General features: G+C 29.4%; 1 protein-coding gene across 2 annotated transcripts in view; it reads left to right on the top strand.

The window, feature by feature from the left end:
• Positions 1-259: 259 nt before the first annotated feature.
• Positions 260-15,421, top strand: part of LOC117171891 (zinc finger protein 236-like) — a 50,943-nt gene continuing 35,781 nt past the window's right edge. For both annotated transcript variants that reach the window (XM_033359549.1, XM_033359542.1), the window contains exon 1: positions 260-418. In XM_033359549.1, coding sequence (XP_033215440.1) covers positions 415-418 — 4 coding nt within the window. In that variant the 5' untranslated portion in view covers positions 260-414. The remainder of the gene's footprint in view (positions 419-15,421) is intronic.

Genomic DNA, 15,421 nt, shown 5'->3' with positions numbered 1-15,421 from the left:
TCTCAGAATACTGATCCAAATATTTAATTTTTGAAAAATATATATTTTCGGTTGAAATTTGGAAACAGCTTTTTTTATTTTATGCTTTTCTCTCATGCATTGAAATGCAAAAGTCAGCCGTCTTGATCGGCGCGCGACATGCTCATTGCAAGGGTGATGGCGCAGAACTGCAATGCGAGGGGCGAAACTCCGAGCGGAGTCAGTGTCAGTCCAGTCTCAGTGTGAATGTTGCGAGACGTAGGACACGTGCGTGTTCTCAAGGGCCTGTTTATAAATCATCTCAGTACAACATTGTATCTTCGTTTAGTCTGCGCCAAAAAGTTTTCTCTTGTAAAAGCATGCAGGAAATTTTCAAGCATTATAGATTGAACATATGCAGTTCTTAAAGCATAAGGCAGTTTGAATTTATCAAAAATGGGTATGTTATACTATTCGTCTATTATGTTTTTCATAGAATTTAGTCAATAAATCTAATCTACCTTCAACATCATTTTTTTTTTGTAATATGTACATACATTTAACATTTATGTAAGTATTATGAATAGAAGGAACTGATCAGTTCTTTCGAAGTATATTTAGAAGTACGTTGCTTTTTTGGAGAAACTTTTAGTTTTTATCGTGAACTTGAGTGTCAGTATTCCAGTAGTGTCAATATTGCAAGGGAGCTCGTAGGGCACCCTCATGATTATCTCTGGCATTCGGAGTAGTGATTTCTGGGTATTTTAATTTTGAAAAATGATCTTACATAGCCTATAAATACACAGGAGTCACTACTGCGCATGTCAGAGAAATCCCCGCTCTGACACCACGACCCAATGGGAGCCATATCTTTGTCTGTGGGCGGTTTTGTTGATGTTTTATCTCAAAATCGTATAACTTTTGGCAGGGATGACCTCTAGAGATATTTTTTTTTTTAAATTAAAGGTAATTCCTTAGCGAATATAGGAAAATTCTATAGAAAGTTGAAAACAAATTTTTGTTCTTCAAGATCTGTATTAAAGTTACCAATGTTTGTAAAAAACTTCTTTTATCGAATACCATGGGCGTATAGATATTAGGGAGATTTTGCATAGTGTTTCGTAGCATGATCTTAGACCATGGTGTTTCGTAGGATATGGTAAACCATGCTCCAAGCCATACATAATCTAGACGAAAAAAGTCCCATTTTTGTCCAACTCGCGCAAACCAGCTACACGGTCATCTTTGTTTCAACACAGCCGCCAGCTGTGCATTTATTAGGTATTTTCATTTTAATTATCAGCTATAACTTTGTTGACTGCTGAGGGGGAAGACAAGGGACTAAATCCATGACATTCGCTCCATTTTTGCCCTATTTTGCTAATATCTTCGTAAAAAATAATTTTTTCTATGTAAGTGCATTTGAAAAATAGTTTTGAGTTTTTAATTACCATTTAATGGAATCATAAAATGATAATAATAATTATTAATTACAAAGATATTACAGAAATAGAGTTTTGTTCCATTTTCCCCCTCAGCTTTCACCAAAATAAAGTTAGCCGATTGTTGAATTACAAATATAGCAGAAATAAACTGAATGTCATTCATTTGGACCCTTGTTTTTCAACTCAGAAATATACGAAGTGAAGTTAGCTGGTGATTGAAGAAAAATACATAATTCACTCTGGTGTTATATTGCTGGAATCGCTGCTGATTGGCTGCGATCGTTGTAGACGAAAAATGCATCTTTCTCTCACTCTGCCACGTGAAGATGCTATGCTTTTAACTCACTCTAGATTTTCCACCCAACCAGCAAATATCCACGGACAGAGAAAAATCTAGAATGAGACAAATGCATGACATCGTCACATGTCAAAGTGAGAGGAAGATACATTTTCCGCCTGCATGCAAGCGAGGTGTAAATGGACCATCAGAAAGCGGAAAACAGTAACACGAAGCTCACACAGCATGCGTAGAGACGTCATCATGTCGATTGGTTCTACGAAGAATAGGCTATCTTTTCGTTCCCGTTAAGAATTAGGCTAACTTCATTTAGCTAAGTTTTCAGGAGGAATAAATAACGTATTATTTTTCGAAACATTTCCAACGAATTCAAAGCTACAGCATTTTATATTACACTTTCAATGTAATTTAGGCTCCTATAACTTTCAAAACAAGAAATTTTAAAAGATTTATATTTATTTTAACACTTCTACGTTTTTACTAAATTTCGTACAAAATGAAGTTAGCCTAATTCTTAACGTTAACGAAACGATAGCCTTTTCTTCGTAGAACCCATCGATGTAACTCAAGAGTTTACCGTATGCTGGAAAAGGGTTTCGTTTTTCACCGATCCCAGATCGGTCGCCAGCTTTCGGCCATCTTTTTTCTTGTGTAACTTTAGACACTATTATATTTTATGTTCTGCATACGTTCTTGAATATATTTATGCATGCTGATTCGAAATCTAGCCTGTAAATTAATGTAGAACTTAAGAATTCTGCTGAAAGGGCTATTCAATATATGATTTCAATCATTGAAGAAATTCATTACTTCTATGAAGGCAATTTTTACCATCGAGAAGTTTCTGGCACGGCGGATTTCAAATCCGAAGTAAAAATGGTGAATCTAATATGCCGGATCATAATTGTAAAAATAAAACTAATTTGACTAGAAATTACTACAGAGGGAATCTTTCGGTACTATGGGTATTTATTTTTTCTGAAAATCGTAGGTACAACAAATTATTTTAATGTAAAAAAATTATTATCTGAAGTGAACCGTAGCCACCGTTAATGGCACAGCAACTGTTATGATCCGCCATTTTTAGTTCGCCATTTTCACATTTTGATTTTCGAATCAAAATAAGCAACCAAAAAAATCCCTGTGTACCAATTTTGAGTCAAATCTGTTTTATTTTTACAATTTTGATCCGTTATATCGTTTTCGCCATTTTATATTTGAGTTTTGGATTTGAAATCAGCGACCCGAAAAACACCCTTGTAACCATTTTTAATGAACTCGGCTTAATTATGACATTTATGATCCGCCATATTAGATTCGATTTTTTTAATTCGGTTTTGAAATCAGGAACCCCAGTAGCACTTAAATATTCCGAATGATGAATTTTGCTTTGATAAGGGTAATGCATTCTTTTAAACATTAAATGGCAACTTTTATAGTCTTTTTATAATAATCATGAAGCTCTAAATTAATTTACAGGCCGGATTTGGAATCAGCATACAAACATCTAAAAAAAAAGTAATTAGAACATAAAATATAAAGTCTATATGCCCGTGATAGTCGACAAACGAATTTTGTTACAAAAAAAGCTAACTTCAACATAGATTTTTAAGGTCAACATTTTTTCACACTTTTAACATTCTCATCTAATGAGAAGGTATTGGTTTTATGTAAAATTTCACTTTGTCGGTTTTCATAAAATCTTCAGGTTTTGAGACCCACTGAGTCAGAAAAAAACGATTTTTACGAAGGTGTCTGTCTGTCTGTAGTCTGTATTCTGTAGGCACCATAACTTTCGAAAAATTGATCAAATTGGATTCTGCTTTGGCATACTTTTTTAAGGCCTAGAGACAAAGAACAAGTTCGTGAACCAGCTATTTTGGATCAAAATTCAAAAAGTTAGCACGTTTAAAAAATTTTTGAGACCACATTTTTTCAAGATTTCAAAATTCTATGAACGGTTATTCATAGTACTCAGAACCCCAAACAATTTATCCTAATGACTTTTTTGTATAAAAAGAAAACGATCGGAGTTAGAGCATTTTCAAAATACAAAAAAACAAACGAAAACGAACATTTTAAGCCAAACAACGCATGCCATGAAAAAAGTCAAGAGAAGAAAAACGTTGATTTTTGAAAGCCCTAAAAGGTGGTCATAACAACTTTTTTGATTTGGTCGAAAATTTGAAAATTCAAAATTTGATCTTACCTCAACTTTTTGAAACCACATTTTTTCAGGATTTCAAAATTCTATGAACGGTTATTCATAGTACTCAGAAACTTAAACAATTTATCCTAATGACTTTTCTATAAAAAAAAATTATCAGAGTTAAAGCATTTTCAAAATAAAAAAAAAAAAAACTAAAATGAACATTTTAAGCCAAACAACGCATGATATGAAAAAAAGTCAAGAGAAGAATAACGTTGATTTTTGAAAGCCCTACAAGATTAGCATATCAACTTTTCTCATTGGACGAAAAGTTGAAAATTCAAAATTTTTATCATACCAAAAATCTTTAAAACCACATTTTTTCAAGATTTTAACATTCTATGTGCTGTTATTTATAGTATTTAGATACTCAAACCATTTATTCTTATGACTTTTCTATATTAAAATAAAATTAACAGAATTAGAGCATTTTTAAAATCCAAAAAAACAAACTAAAATGAACATTTTAAGCCAAACAACGCATGATATGAACAAAAGTCAAGAGAAAAAAAAACGTTAATTTTTTAAAGCCCTACAAAATTATCATAAAAAATTTTTTGATTTGATCGAAAATTTAGAATTTTATCGTACGAAAGATAATGAAAAATCCAAAAAGGCCGGTTTTTGGTCAAACTATGGAAGATACGAAAAAATTGAATAAATTGAAATTACGCGCCCTGAAAAGATCTACCAATTTTTTAACAATCACTTTTCGATAGGACGCGTAGTTTTTGTTTCTAGTCGTATAAAAGAATATTAAAAATTAAAAATTACAAGTAAATTAAATTTTTGGACTATCGACATAAGCTACAAAAAAACTTGTTTATCCAAAAAAAGGCTACAAATGTTTATTATTACTATTTTATAGGATGAGCAGTCTTTGTTTATTCGTAAATGAATCAAAATAAAAAGATTAATTTTTTGACAAACAACGCAATCTATGAAAAAAATAAATAGACTCATTCAAGTTTTTCATGAATAATTTTTTGGAGGAGACTTAGTTTTTTCTTTAGTCATAATATATAACCTTTAAAATAAAAAAATTTAATTATTTTAATACATTTTTTAAAATAAATGTTTTTTTTTTAAACAACACAAGGTATGCACTAAAATTAAAAGACAAAAGTTGTTCACCCAAGAAGATCTATAAATTTGTTATTAATCATTTTTAAATAGGATGAGGAAATTTTCTTTTAATCGTAAAAAAGAAGATTGAATATTAAAAAAATTAATTTTTAGAATAAATTTTTGGAAAAAGGACACGAAAGACGAAGCAAATTTTTTAAAAAAGTTTCTTTAACCAAAAATATGTAGAAGTTTGTTATAAAATTTGATTGAAAAATATATATAGTAAACAAAAATCTGCCCGCTTTGCGGACACGTTCTTATGGCGCTCTGTGTGCGTGGCTAGGAAGTTTGAACGCGCCTGTGGCGCGCGATTATTGATTCTCGCGCTTCACGCTCGATGATGCATTCAACTCGCAATACACGCTCAGTCTTTGGGTTTACCCTACATTTGTGCGCATTTTTTTTTTAAATTAAAGGTCAAAACATCGATAACTTCTGTTTGGTGATTGAGAATCCTCTTTTGTCGAACCTCCTTCAGCTTTTAACGACAACATTCTCATTATGTATCTCGTACTTCGCATTCGATTTTGTCGAAAGTGCAAACTTTTTTGCATTATTACATTCTCATCAGACCTGTATCCGAAAAACAGGTTTTTACGAACGTGTCTGTCTATATGTATGTCTGTCTGTCTCTCTGTGAACACGATAACTTTTGAAAAAAGTATTCTATTAGATTGCCGTTTGGTAAATTCGTTTAGTGTCCTAAACTAAAAATCAAGTTCGTTAGCCAGCCATTTAGATGAAAATTCAAAAAGTGGTCAGATTTTGAATATTTTTGAGACCACTTATTTAAGAATTCTAAAATTCTCTGTATGGTTATTCATAGTATTCATAAAATTACAAATTTATCCTAATGGCTTTTTTCAATAAATCAAAAATTACTAGAGTGATAGCATTTTCAAAATCCAAAGAAAAAAACCAAAATGAACTATTTAGTCTAAACAACGCATGATACGAGAAAAAGTCTGGAGAAGAAAAACATTGATTTTTGAAAGCCCTACAAGATTATGATAACAACTTTTTCAATTTGGTCAGACAGTTGAAAATTTGAAATTTGATCGTACAAAAAAATTATAAAACCATATTTTTTCAAGATTTAAAAATTCTATGTACGGTTGTTCATAGTACTCAGAAACTCAAATAATTTTTCCCCATGACTTTTTTTATATAAAAAGAAAATTATCAGAGTTAGAGCATTTTCAAAATAAAAAAAAAGAAGAAAAACTTTGATTTTTGAAAGCCCTACAGGACTACGATAACAACTTTTTTTATTTGATCGAAAAGTTGAACTTTTCAAATTTGATCGTACCAAAAATAATGAAAAATTCCATCGTAAAAAACAACATTAAAAAGTAAAAAATTATAAAAGCAAGGAAATAAGAATTAGTATGATTCAATTTTTATGCTTATTAGGAATTGTAATGATATACATTTATTGAAATGATACATGTTTCAGAGCAGCTTAGAATACAATTTAAAGCAAAATAAGAAACAAATACAAAAATAATCATGATAAATACAGTTTGTTTTTTATTATGCAATTTTTTAATAAGTAATCCCAGGCAGAGTTACATAAAAAATTATTATAATTGATATAAAAGTGTTGTGTATAATGCAGAAAAGTTTACATGTTAGACAAACTCGAGTGCGAAGCACGAGACACGTGATGAGAATGTGTTCGTTAAGGCCGAAAGCGCTTTAACAAAAGAGAGTTCAAAATCACAAAATTACAGTTGTCAGTCCGTTGACCTTTGATTTTAAAAGTTGTGTCCACGAATGCGTTAGAAATATAAAGACCAAGCGCGTAGCGTGAGATAAATACAACATCGAGCGCGAAGCGCGAGAACCATCAGTTGCCCGCCCTAGGCGCGCTGAAACTTGTGAACCGCGCGCACAGCGCGCGATGAGAATGTGCCCGCCTACCGGGCACATTTTTTTATTATATTCGCTACGGTTTTTTCTTGAATTCAAAAAAAATTATCCCTCTAGGTTATTCATAGCAAAAGTTCTACTATTTCGAGACAAAATTAGACAAAAACCATCAGTAGTGCGCCCTCAGGCATTTCCTTTTGGAATGAGAGTATTTATTTTAAGGACATTCTTAGGTTCACTAATATTAGGTGAATAAAGACACTTATTCTATGTACAAACCTAAAAATTATGGTTTAAATCATTTTTTTAAGAGAACGTTTTCTTTTATTTCTTGTCACATTTGTCTGATAAATTGTAGATTATAACCACTACACTATTTTTTCATAATTAGGTAATGAATATTTCCAAAGGTGCTGAATAAAAATATTATTTTATATTTTCAAAATGGTTATTTTCGAAATCTTATAAATGTAATACGTTTACGATACGTAAGTATTTAAAAAATACAAGTTTATGAGTGTTCGATAGACAAACTTGAAATTTTCGAAATTCCATGACCGGTCCTGTTCATATATAATTTTAATTTTAATTGTTTGACTGAAAAAAGCTAAGAAGATTCAGGAGTCTAGAGACAACTATGCGACATCTTCTGGGGCTGAGAAAATTAATGTTTTGTGTGAATTTATCCATTTTCCGAAACTAAGAAATGCGGTGAGAGCAGACGAATCGGAAAAAGTACCAGAAATGTTTTGGTACCTTGGTATGTCTAGAACTTTGAAAATTGGTCGATTTGAAATCTTTCCAACGTGATATTAGTCTAAAAAGAACTATAATTCTTTTTATTTGAAGGTCTTCAAATTTTACAAATGAAAGTCCCTGGAGAACAAAAATAATTATTTTTGAATTTCCTGGAATCCATGCATTAATATTTTTCAAGGTTACAGTTAAAAAAATTACTTTGTTAGCCCAGGTATTTAATAACGAAATGAGCCATCCCTTTTAAATCAGGTAGGTTCTACAATTGAATTCGCAGAAAAAAGACCAATGTTTTATTTTAACTTCTATAGTTTTCAACTACTAAAATGTCCAGATTCGTTCGAAACTGTATACCTTTTTCGTAATTTACCAAAAAATTTGAACAAATTTTAAAATGTTTCAGATTGGTTTGAAAATATAAAAAGTTTATTTTTACAAAAAATGTACAGCTTTTTTGTTGCATTTGTCATAACAGAAGAAATCCAATGAATGGTATAACATTTAATTGTGAATTTTTCGTGAATATAGACTTGCGATTTTTTAAAAACAAATCGCCGTCACTTTGTTGATTTAGAACTCACCCTTTACTTCTAGCAATTTTTCTGCTCATTCCAAATCTCTCTGTTTCCGAAAATGAATATTTTCATAGAAAATATAAATTTTCTCAGCACCAGAACGACACGGACTAATCTAACTACCGTGACACCAATATTACCTGAGACCCCAGATAGTTACTAATTTTTTCAGTAAAACATGAGAATTCACATTATATATTAAGACCGAGACAAACTTGTATTTACAAAAAATTCCAATTCCGTTTATTCAACGCCCTTAGGTGCTTACAATTAATAATATAATATATTCAGACGTTAATCATTTTTATTGGCCTTCAACTCCAGACTTTAGACAATTATTTTTACGGTAAAAATAATGATTTAAGATTAAATGAATTATTTCACCGCAATTTAAAAAACTTAAAGGTATTTTGGATTTTTTTTTCAAAAGGCGGCCCCTTATTTTTTTGTTAATAGCTTAAACGAAAGCTTGATTGATTCCCTTGGAAATCTTTCCTTTTAGAAAGCTTACGATAAATGAATATGAATATATTTTCAGCAAAGCAAATCATATTATTTTCCTCGGATAATAACAAAAAATCAAATGATAACAAAATTCTATTTTTCATAACGCCTTTATTGAAACAAATGGAAAAATAAGTAATGTTATTAATTTTTTTTAAATTAAAGTTTAGTTTCCATATGGAATATTTAAGAAGTATATTCACCCAATAATTCTTAATGTTGTCACCCCTATCGGCGTCCTGTTTATTCACTTATCAATGTGAGATGCAGGGAGGCTCATACCAGAAAGCTCTCCAGAATTTAAATCTTACTTAATTGTTAATTCAACTTGAGCTTTGAATAAATAAAAAAATATGTGTCGTGAAATATAATTTTTTTTAGAAATGTGCATTGTTCACATTTCATTTCCTCAAGTCATTTCAAACCTACTAAAAAGAGTCAGAAATTGTCAGGAAAGATGTCAGGACGCAAAACCTAATCTCTTATATTTTCCAGATTATTTTTATTTATTTATGCATATTCTCTTTTTAATTACATTTAATTATTAATATTTGTATCCTAAATGACTCTGCAGGAGAATCTAAATTTTTATCCGTTTTGACGTATCTTTCTCTTTACAAGATACATTATATTTATCTTGATTTTAAATTTTTAAGGAAAATTTTGAGGTATCTCAAATCTTCGAAACCCTTAGATTCTGACATTCTAATTTTTTAATCTGTATATGCAGCATTAAAATAATTATTAAAAATTTTTATACCTCTCCGGTTGCCCTACTCGCGGTCCTAGCCAATGAGCTGCCTGAAAGGATGTTTATTAGCATATCTTCAGAAATATTCAGACTCGTCAGGAATATTCAGGATGTTCAGAAATCGTCAGAACTTCTGATCATTTGTGAGGATTCCTGACATTTTTTTAGTAGGGTAATTATAATTGTACTGTAATAATGTATGCGGTTAGTCGCAATTCTGCAGCCACGCACAAGAACTGCTTTATACCCCTATTCGCAGTCAAGGGAAAGAAGCAAGCCTACTTTTAGTATAATTTAAAAAATTTAACGGTTCGAATTTTCACAGAAAGTCAAAATATCTTTAAAATGGAAAAATGGGCGCGAAATTTATTTTTCACTCTCAAATTATTTTCTTTATCGAAAAGTTAATGAAAAATGTTTTGAAACAACTAATATAATTGTTAAATCGTTCCACTTCAGTGTAACTTATGAGTCAATCGAAGTGAATTTCAACCAGATTCGAGACACGAATTTTTAGGCGGATACACTTGGTGTATTTGGACCCATAATTAAATATAAAAAATGTTATTTATGAATAAGCGAAATAATTCTGTTGACATAAAGTAAATTGCATTTTTATTGGCAGCTTATTTTTCAAATATTGAAAAAATTAAACTTTCTAAAAAAAAGTGTAGTTATGGGTTTTAAATGCAATCGCGCATGGCATATGTAATTATTTGATAATTAAAATTATATTTTCAAAATTAAAAATATTACAGTAATGCGAGACACCCGCTTTTCATTCAAAGAAATCAATACATAACAATCTTGCTTAGCCCGTTTTTCGGTATAATACAAAGCAATAGTACCTATTACTTACTTTTCAGATTTGATAGACTGAGTAAATTATGGAAATTTTGAATAAATAAAAGGTCCACATGGGGATGACTGGCACTTGCGCGCGTTGCCTGGCATTTTTTTAACATATTGTAGCTCGGCAGAACGATCCACAAATGTTTAGGATGTTAATCTATGCATTATTAATCAATCTAATCTATTAATTATATATAGAAAACCCTTTTTTGCTTCAAAATATCAACTCATGATAAAATTGGAAAATGTAGATTACAATAATTTCGTTTGAAATATTTTATGTAATTTTAGGTATCAGGGTGGCGACTTGACCAGGAGACGGGGGGGGGGGGGGGGGGGGGGGGGGGGGGGGGGGGGGGGGGGGGGGGAGAATTCAATCGAAAAACCGGGCATTTACTTCTGATCGCAGTAAAATTTAAGTTTTCATTGTGTTAATAATTTTAGTTAATTTACAAAAGTGATTTTTGCTATATCTACAGTCGCAGGGCATATTAGTGTGTTTGTAGGGTTACAGATTTATTTATAGTTTATAGATCTTAGATTTTTCAGATTATCTCAGTTTAGTTTAATTAAGTGATAATTTATTATTGAATTATTATTATATTCTATTATAATAAAAACCTTCTGCAATTTTTTGCTCTGTGAGATTTCTTTCGCTTAATTAGGTGACCTTTTTTATTTTAGAACAGGGAGTTTTCGCAAAGAAATATAATTTAACTTGAAATAGGGAATTTATGGCATGGCGCAGGATTTTTTAAAAATAATTATAATTCGGATTTAGAAGAAATGACAGTAAAGGAATCCGTGTTCCTAGTCAGAAATTGTTACTATTTTAAAGTACCCTCTTCCGAATCTTCGATGAACGTGCTTCAAGTTTTTTAGATAAGAAGTATTTTTTTAAAGAATAAATACTACTGAATTATAATCGAAAATTTTATTACAATCCTTCGTTGCGAATTCATCTTTCTATAGTTAAAAATGCCAGTACTTGGTTAAAAGTTAAACTCGTTTTCTAAAAATTATTCTTTGGGTTAAAGATCACCATTTTAATTGTAGTAATCTCTGGTTGAAAACATAACTACTTCTTGTTACATTTTTTTTTAAATTCGCCTTTTTTGTAGAAAATTGATCTTTTTGATATAAAATTCAACTATTCCGGTTCAATTAATTATAAATTTTCTGGAAAAACGAGAAAAATATTCGACCAGTGTTCGAAAGTATCTAACATCAGAAATTAATTAATTATCCTGGCCGACAGATTAATATGAATTATTATATTCCATTTAAAGATTAATCATTTTAGTTTAAAATTCATCAGTTTGGCTGAAAATGCATTCTTTCAATTGAAAATTTTAACGTCTATTTTAAGTGGAAAATTAAGCTTGTTCAAAATTCAACAATTTGGATTATAATTTGTCCTCTAATTCAAAATTCAACTATATTGTTGAAAATCTACATCTCTAGTTAAAAATAAATTTTTGTTGTAAAAAAATATTTTTGGCTTTGCAAGTTAATCTTTTTGTTTAGAAATTCTTTTTTTTTCGGTTGAAAGTTAAATTATTTCAGTTAAATATTTATCATTGTAGTTGAAAATTCATCTTTTGGGTCGGAAATAAAATTAATTGGTTGAAAGTTAAACTCTTATTATGAATTAATATTTTTGTTCGAAGATTTGAAGGTTCATAAATTGAATCTTTGAACTTTGTAATTTATAAAAGTTAACAATTCTAAATTTGCAGATTATCTGCATTTTTTTAAACTTGTTTAATTGGAAAGTGTTACTAATTTCCATTTTATACGTGTAAATTATTGAGCATTCGATTAAAAATTTGTTTATTAACAAATTTTGAAACGTTAATTTAAAAAGCATAAGATTCAAGAATTCCAATTTGAATGCTGCAATTTCTAGTTTGTTTTTTATTACTTCAAAGGAGGAAATGCTTAGTTTTAGAGTTTGAATTTATTTTATTGACCGTGAAAAATGTTTGAGAACCGAGAAAGACACGGGAAATGACACGGGATTTTTTTCTTCGATTAAAATCTCCACCCTGATAAATGTACGTACATACTTAAAAATCAGTACTTTAATAAAGTTTGATTTTCGAGCACAAAAATTTCTACGTTTATTAAGATGTTGTAAAACCTAAATGGCGGCAATACAACAACAAACATATTGTTAAGACGAAATTCTAACAGAAATGATTCCGACGGCCCTGATTGTTTATGGTTTGGCGAGTCCCGAGATTCTACGAAGGAGATAAAGGATACCCCCGAAACGGCTTCTATTAGGTATTTTCACTTCAATCAACAGCTAACTTCACTTCCTAGAATTCTAAGGGGAAAAAAGGGAACAAGTACATGAGATTCAGCTCATTTTTGCCCTATTTTTCTATTATCTTTGTAACAGCTATTTTTTCTTATAAGTGTATTTAAAAAATAGTTTTTATTTTTTAATTACTGTTGAATATAATAATAAAATGATAATAATTATTAATTACAAACATATTACAAAAATAAAGTTTTGTTCCATGCATTTATTTTATTGTTTTCCCCTCAGCTTTTAACGAAGTGAAGTTAGCTGATGGTTGAAGTGAAAATACCTAATAGCGGGACTGCAGTGTATGTTACTTTTAGAAAAGACATTAGGTTCTAGACAGCCCCATGCATCGCCCGCACTTTTCTGTTTCCTTACGATTCGGAGGGGAATTGGCGGTTACAGTAATCCAACTGATGGCGCCACAAAAAGTAGGTCTGTCTTTTTCATTGAATTGCATTAAGAAAAAGCAAAAATAATTAAAAACTCGATGCTGTTTGCAAATAAACAAAAAAAAATAGATGAAAAAATAAGTCTAACTGTTACTAATTATTAAAAAAAAGAAAAAGTCATGAAAATATGTAGTTTAATATGAATAAAATTTAATTTTGATGTACATTTTGAAAGCAGTTCGAACTTTATATTTTTGTGATTTATTTTGCTCATATTATTGATTTTATTATTTGTTAAAGTTAAAAAAAATTATTTTTTGTTAAAATTATTAATGTAGCTAATAAAAAAATTAATAATATTCAAGATTAATACATGAGAAAGTGGATTTAATATTATATAATATAATGTATATATTTATTTAAATTGAACCGAATATCATATATACATTTATACAGTGCAATGATTTATTTGTTGCTTAATCTTGAAAGCTTTTTTCTCGCTGCATTCAACCCCTAATAATTTTATTAAAAAAATTTTATTTAAAGGAGATTTTGAATTAAATAGTTATTTATATTATTGCAAACCTCATTTCTAAAATGAATAGACTATAAACTATTAAACTCTATAATCAAACGTACCGTACTCATGACGGACAGTAAGAGGAAATTCACTTTCTTCGTTTAGCTTGACGCTCCGAAGTTTTGTATTCTCTATTTGTTTATTAATAATTTTTCTACTCAAAGCATGGAAAAACTGAAATTGTGTACAGAACAATTTTTTACGCTTTGATAACTGATCAGGAATACTTTATATTGTCTTAAATTAATGTTTAGGGAATCATAAAATACAAATAATTTGTTTATCATTCCATTTATTTGTTGCAAACAAATTTGATAAACAAATTAACAAATAGTCTTATTATCAGCAAAATTTGTTGGTGCTTCACATTAATGTAGGAGTGGCATTTAATAACAAAAATAATTTAAAAGCTTATAGTAACTATTGTTATAAACAATTCTTGTGGCAAAATATTATAATTTGAGATTTTTCAAATTATTATTTCCTTCAAGCGCCAGGAAGAATTCAGGTATTCCCTAAAACAATAAATATTTAATAATATTTGATAAAATAAACAATTTAAATTTTTGTAAATACATTAGATAAAGAAATTCAAAATTTTGGTCCTTTCGCATAGAATTTTTTGTTTACACTGAAAATATTTTAAGCTGTTGGACGAATAACTGCTAGTCAAAAAAATATTTGAGAAGTTAACAATAACCATTGTTATAAATAATTCTCGTGACAAAATATTCGAATATAAGGTTTTATCAACATTATTATTTTCTTACATCGCTACAATGGCTACGGATATTCATAAGCAATGTATCTTTGATCATATTTAGTGGAATATAACAACTTACATGTTTATAAACAATTTACATAAAAAATGTCCCAATGTTGGCAGTTTCACTTGGAAAAAACGGGTTTTCAATCGTAATAGATTGGAAATGAATCATAACACTGCATGCTCAGATTCGCTCAATACAAAATCTTTTGACAATAAACCACCGACTTAAGCATCAAAAAAAAATTTAATTTGATAAAACCTCAAGTTTAAATATGTTGTCACAAGAATTTCTAATAACAGTGGTCATTGTTAACTCTTCTAATATTTTTGTGACTAGCAGTCATTCGTCCAATAGCTTAAAACATTTCCAGTGCAAAAAAATTTTCTATGCGAAAGGGCAAATATTTTTTATTTGTTTATCTAATTTGTTTACTAAAATTTTAATTGTTATATTTTATCAAATATTTATTATTTTAAGAAATACCATTGAAGGAAATTATAATTTGAAAAATCTCAAATTCTAATATTTTGACATGAAAATTGTTTATTACAGTGATTATTATAAACTTTTAAATTATTTTGGTTATTAAATGTCATTCCTAAATTAATGGGAAGCACTTTTTGGAGAAAAGAAAATTTTCACCGATAATAAGACTTTGTTCATACTTTGAGTGGAAAAATTATTAATAAAAAAATAAAGTAGACAAAATTTCGGAAAGTCAAGATATATAGAATTTAATGATCTTTAATTTAAAATAGAAAAATTCAAAATCGCAAGAAAATTGAAGGCTCTGGACATTTTTGAATGAAAAAAGGGCATTTCCTCCAACTGTGCGTCATGAGTAAAGTACGTTTGTCTATAGATTTTAATAGCTTATATTCTGTTTATTATATAAATAAGGTTTGCAATAATATATTGAACTATTTAATTCAAAAGCTCCTTTAAATTTAAATTTTTAAATAAAATTATTATGGACTGAATGCAGCGAGAAAAATGCTTCCAAGATTAAGCAACAAA

This window comes from Belonocnema kinseyi, chromosome 1 (genome assembly GCF_010883055.1).
Source record: "Belonocnema kinseyi isolate 2016_QV_RU_SX_M_011 chromosome 1, B_treatae_v1, whole genome shotgun sequence".
NCBI classification, from domain to species: Eukaryota; Metazoa; Arthropoda; class Insecta; order Hymenoptera; family Cynipidae; genus Belonocnema; species Belonocnema kinseyi.
Note: the sequence above shows the minus strand (reverse complement) of the source record. Positions and strands in the feature narration are given on the sequence as shown.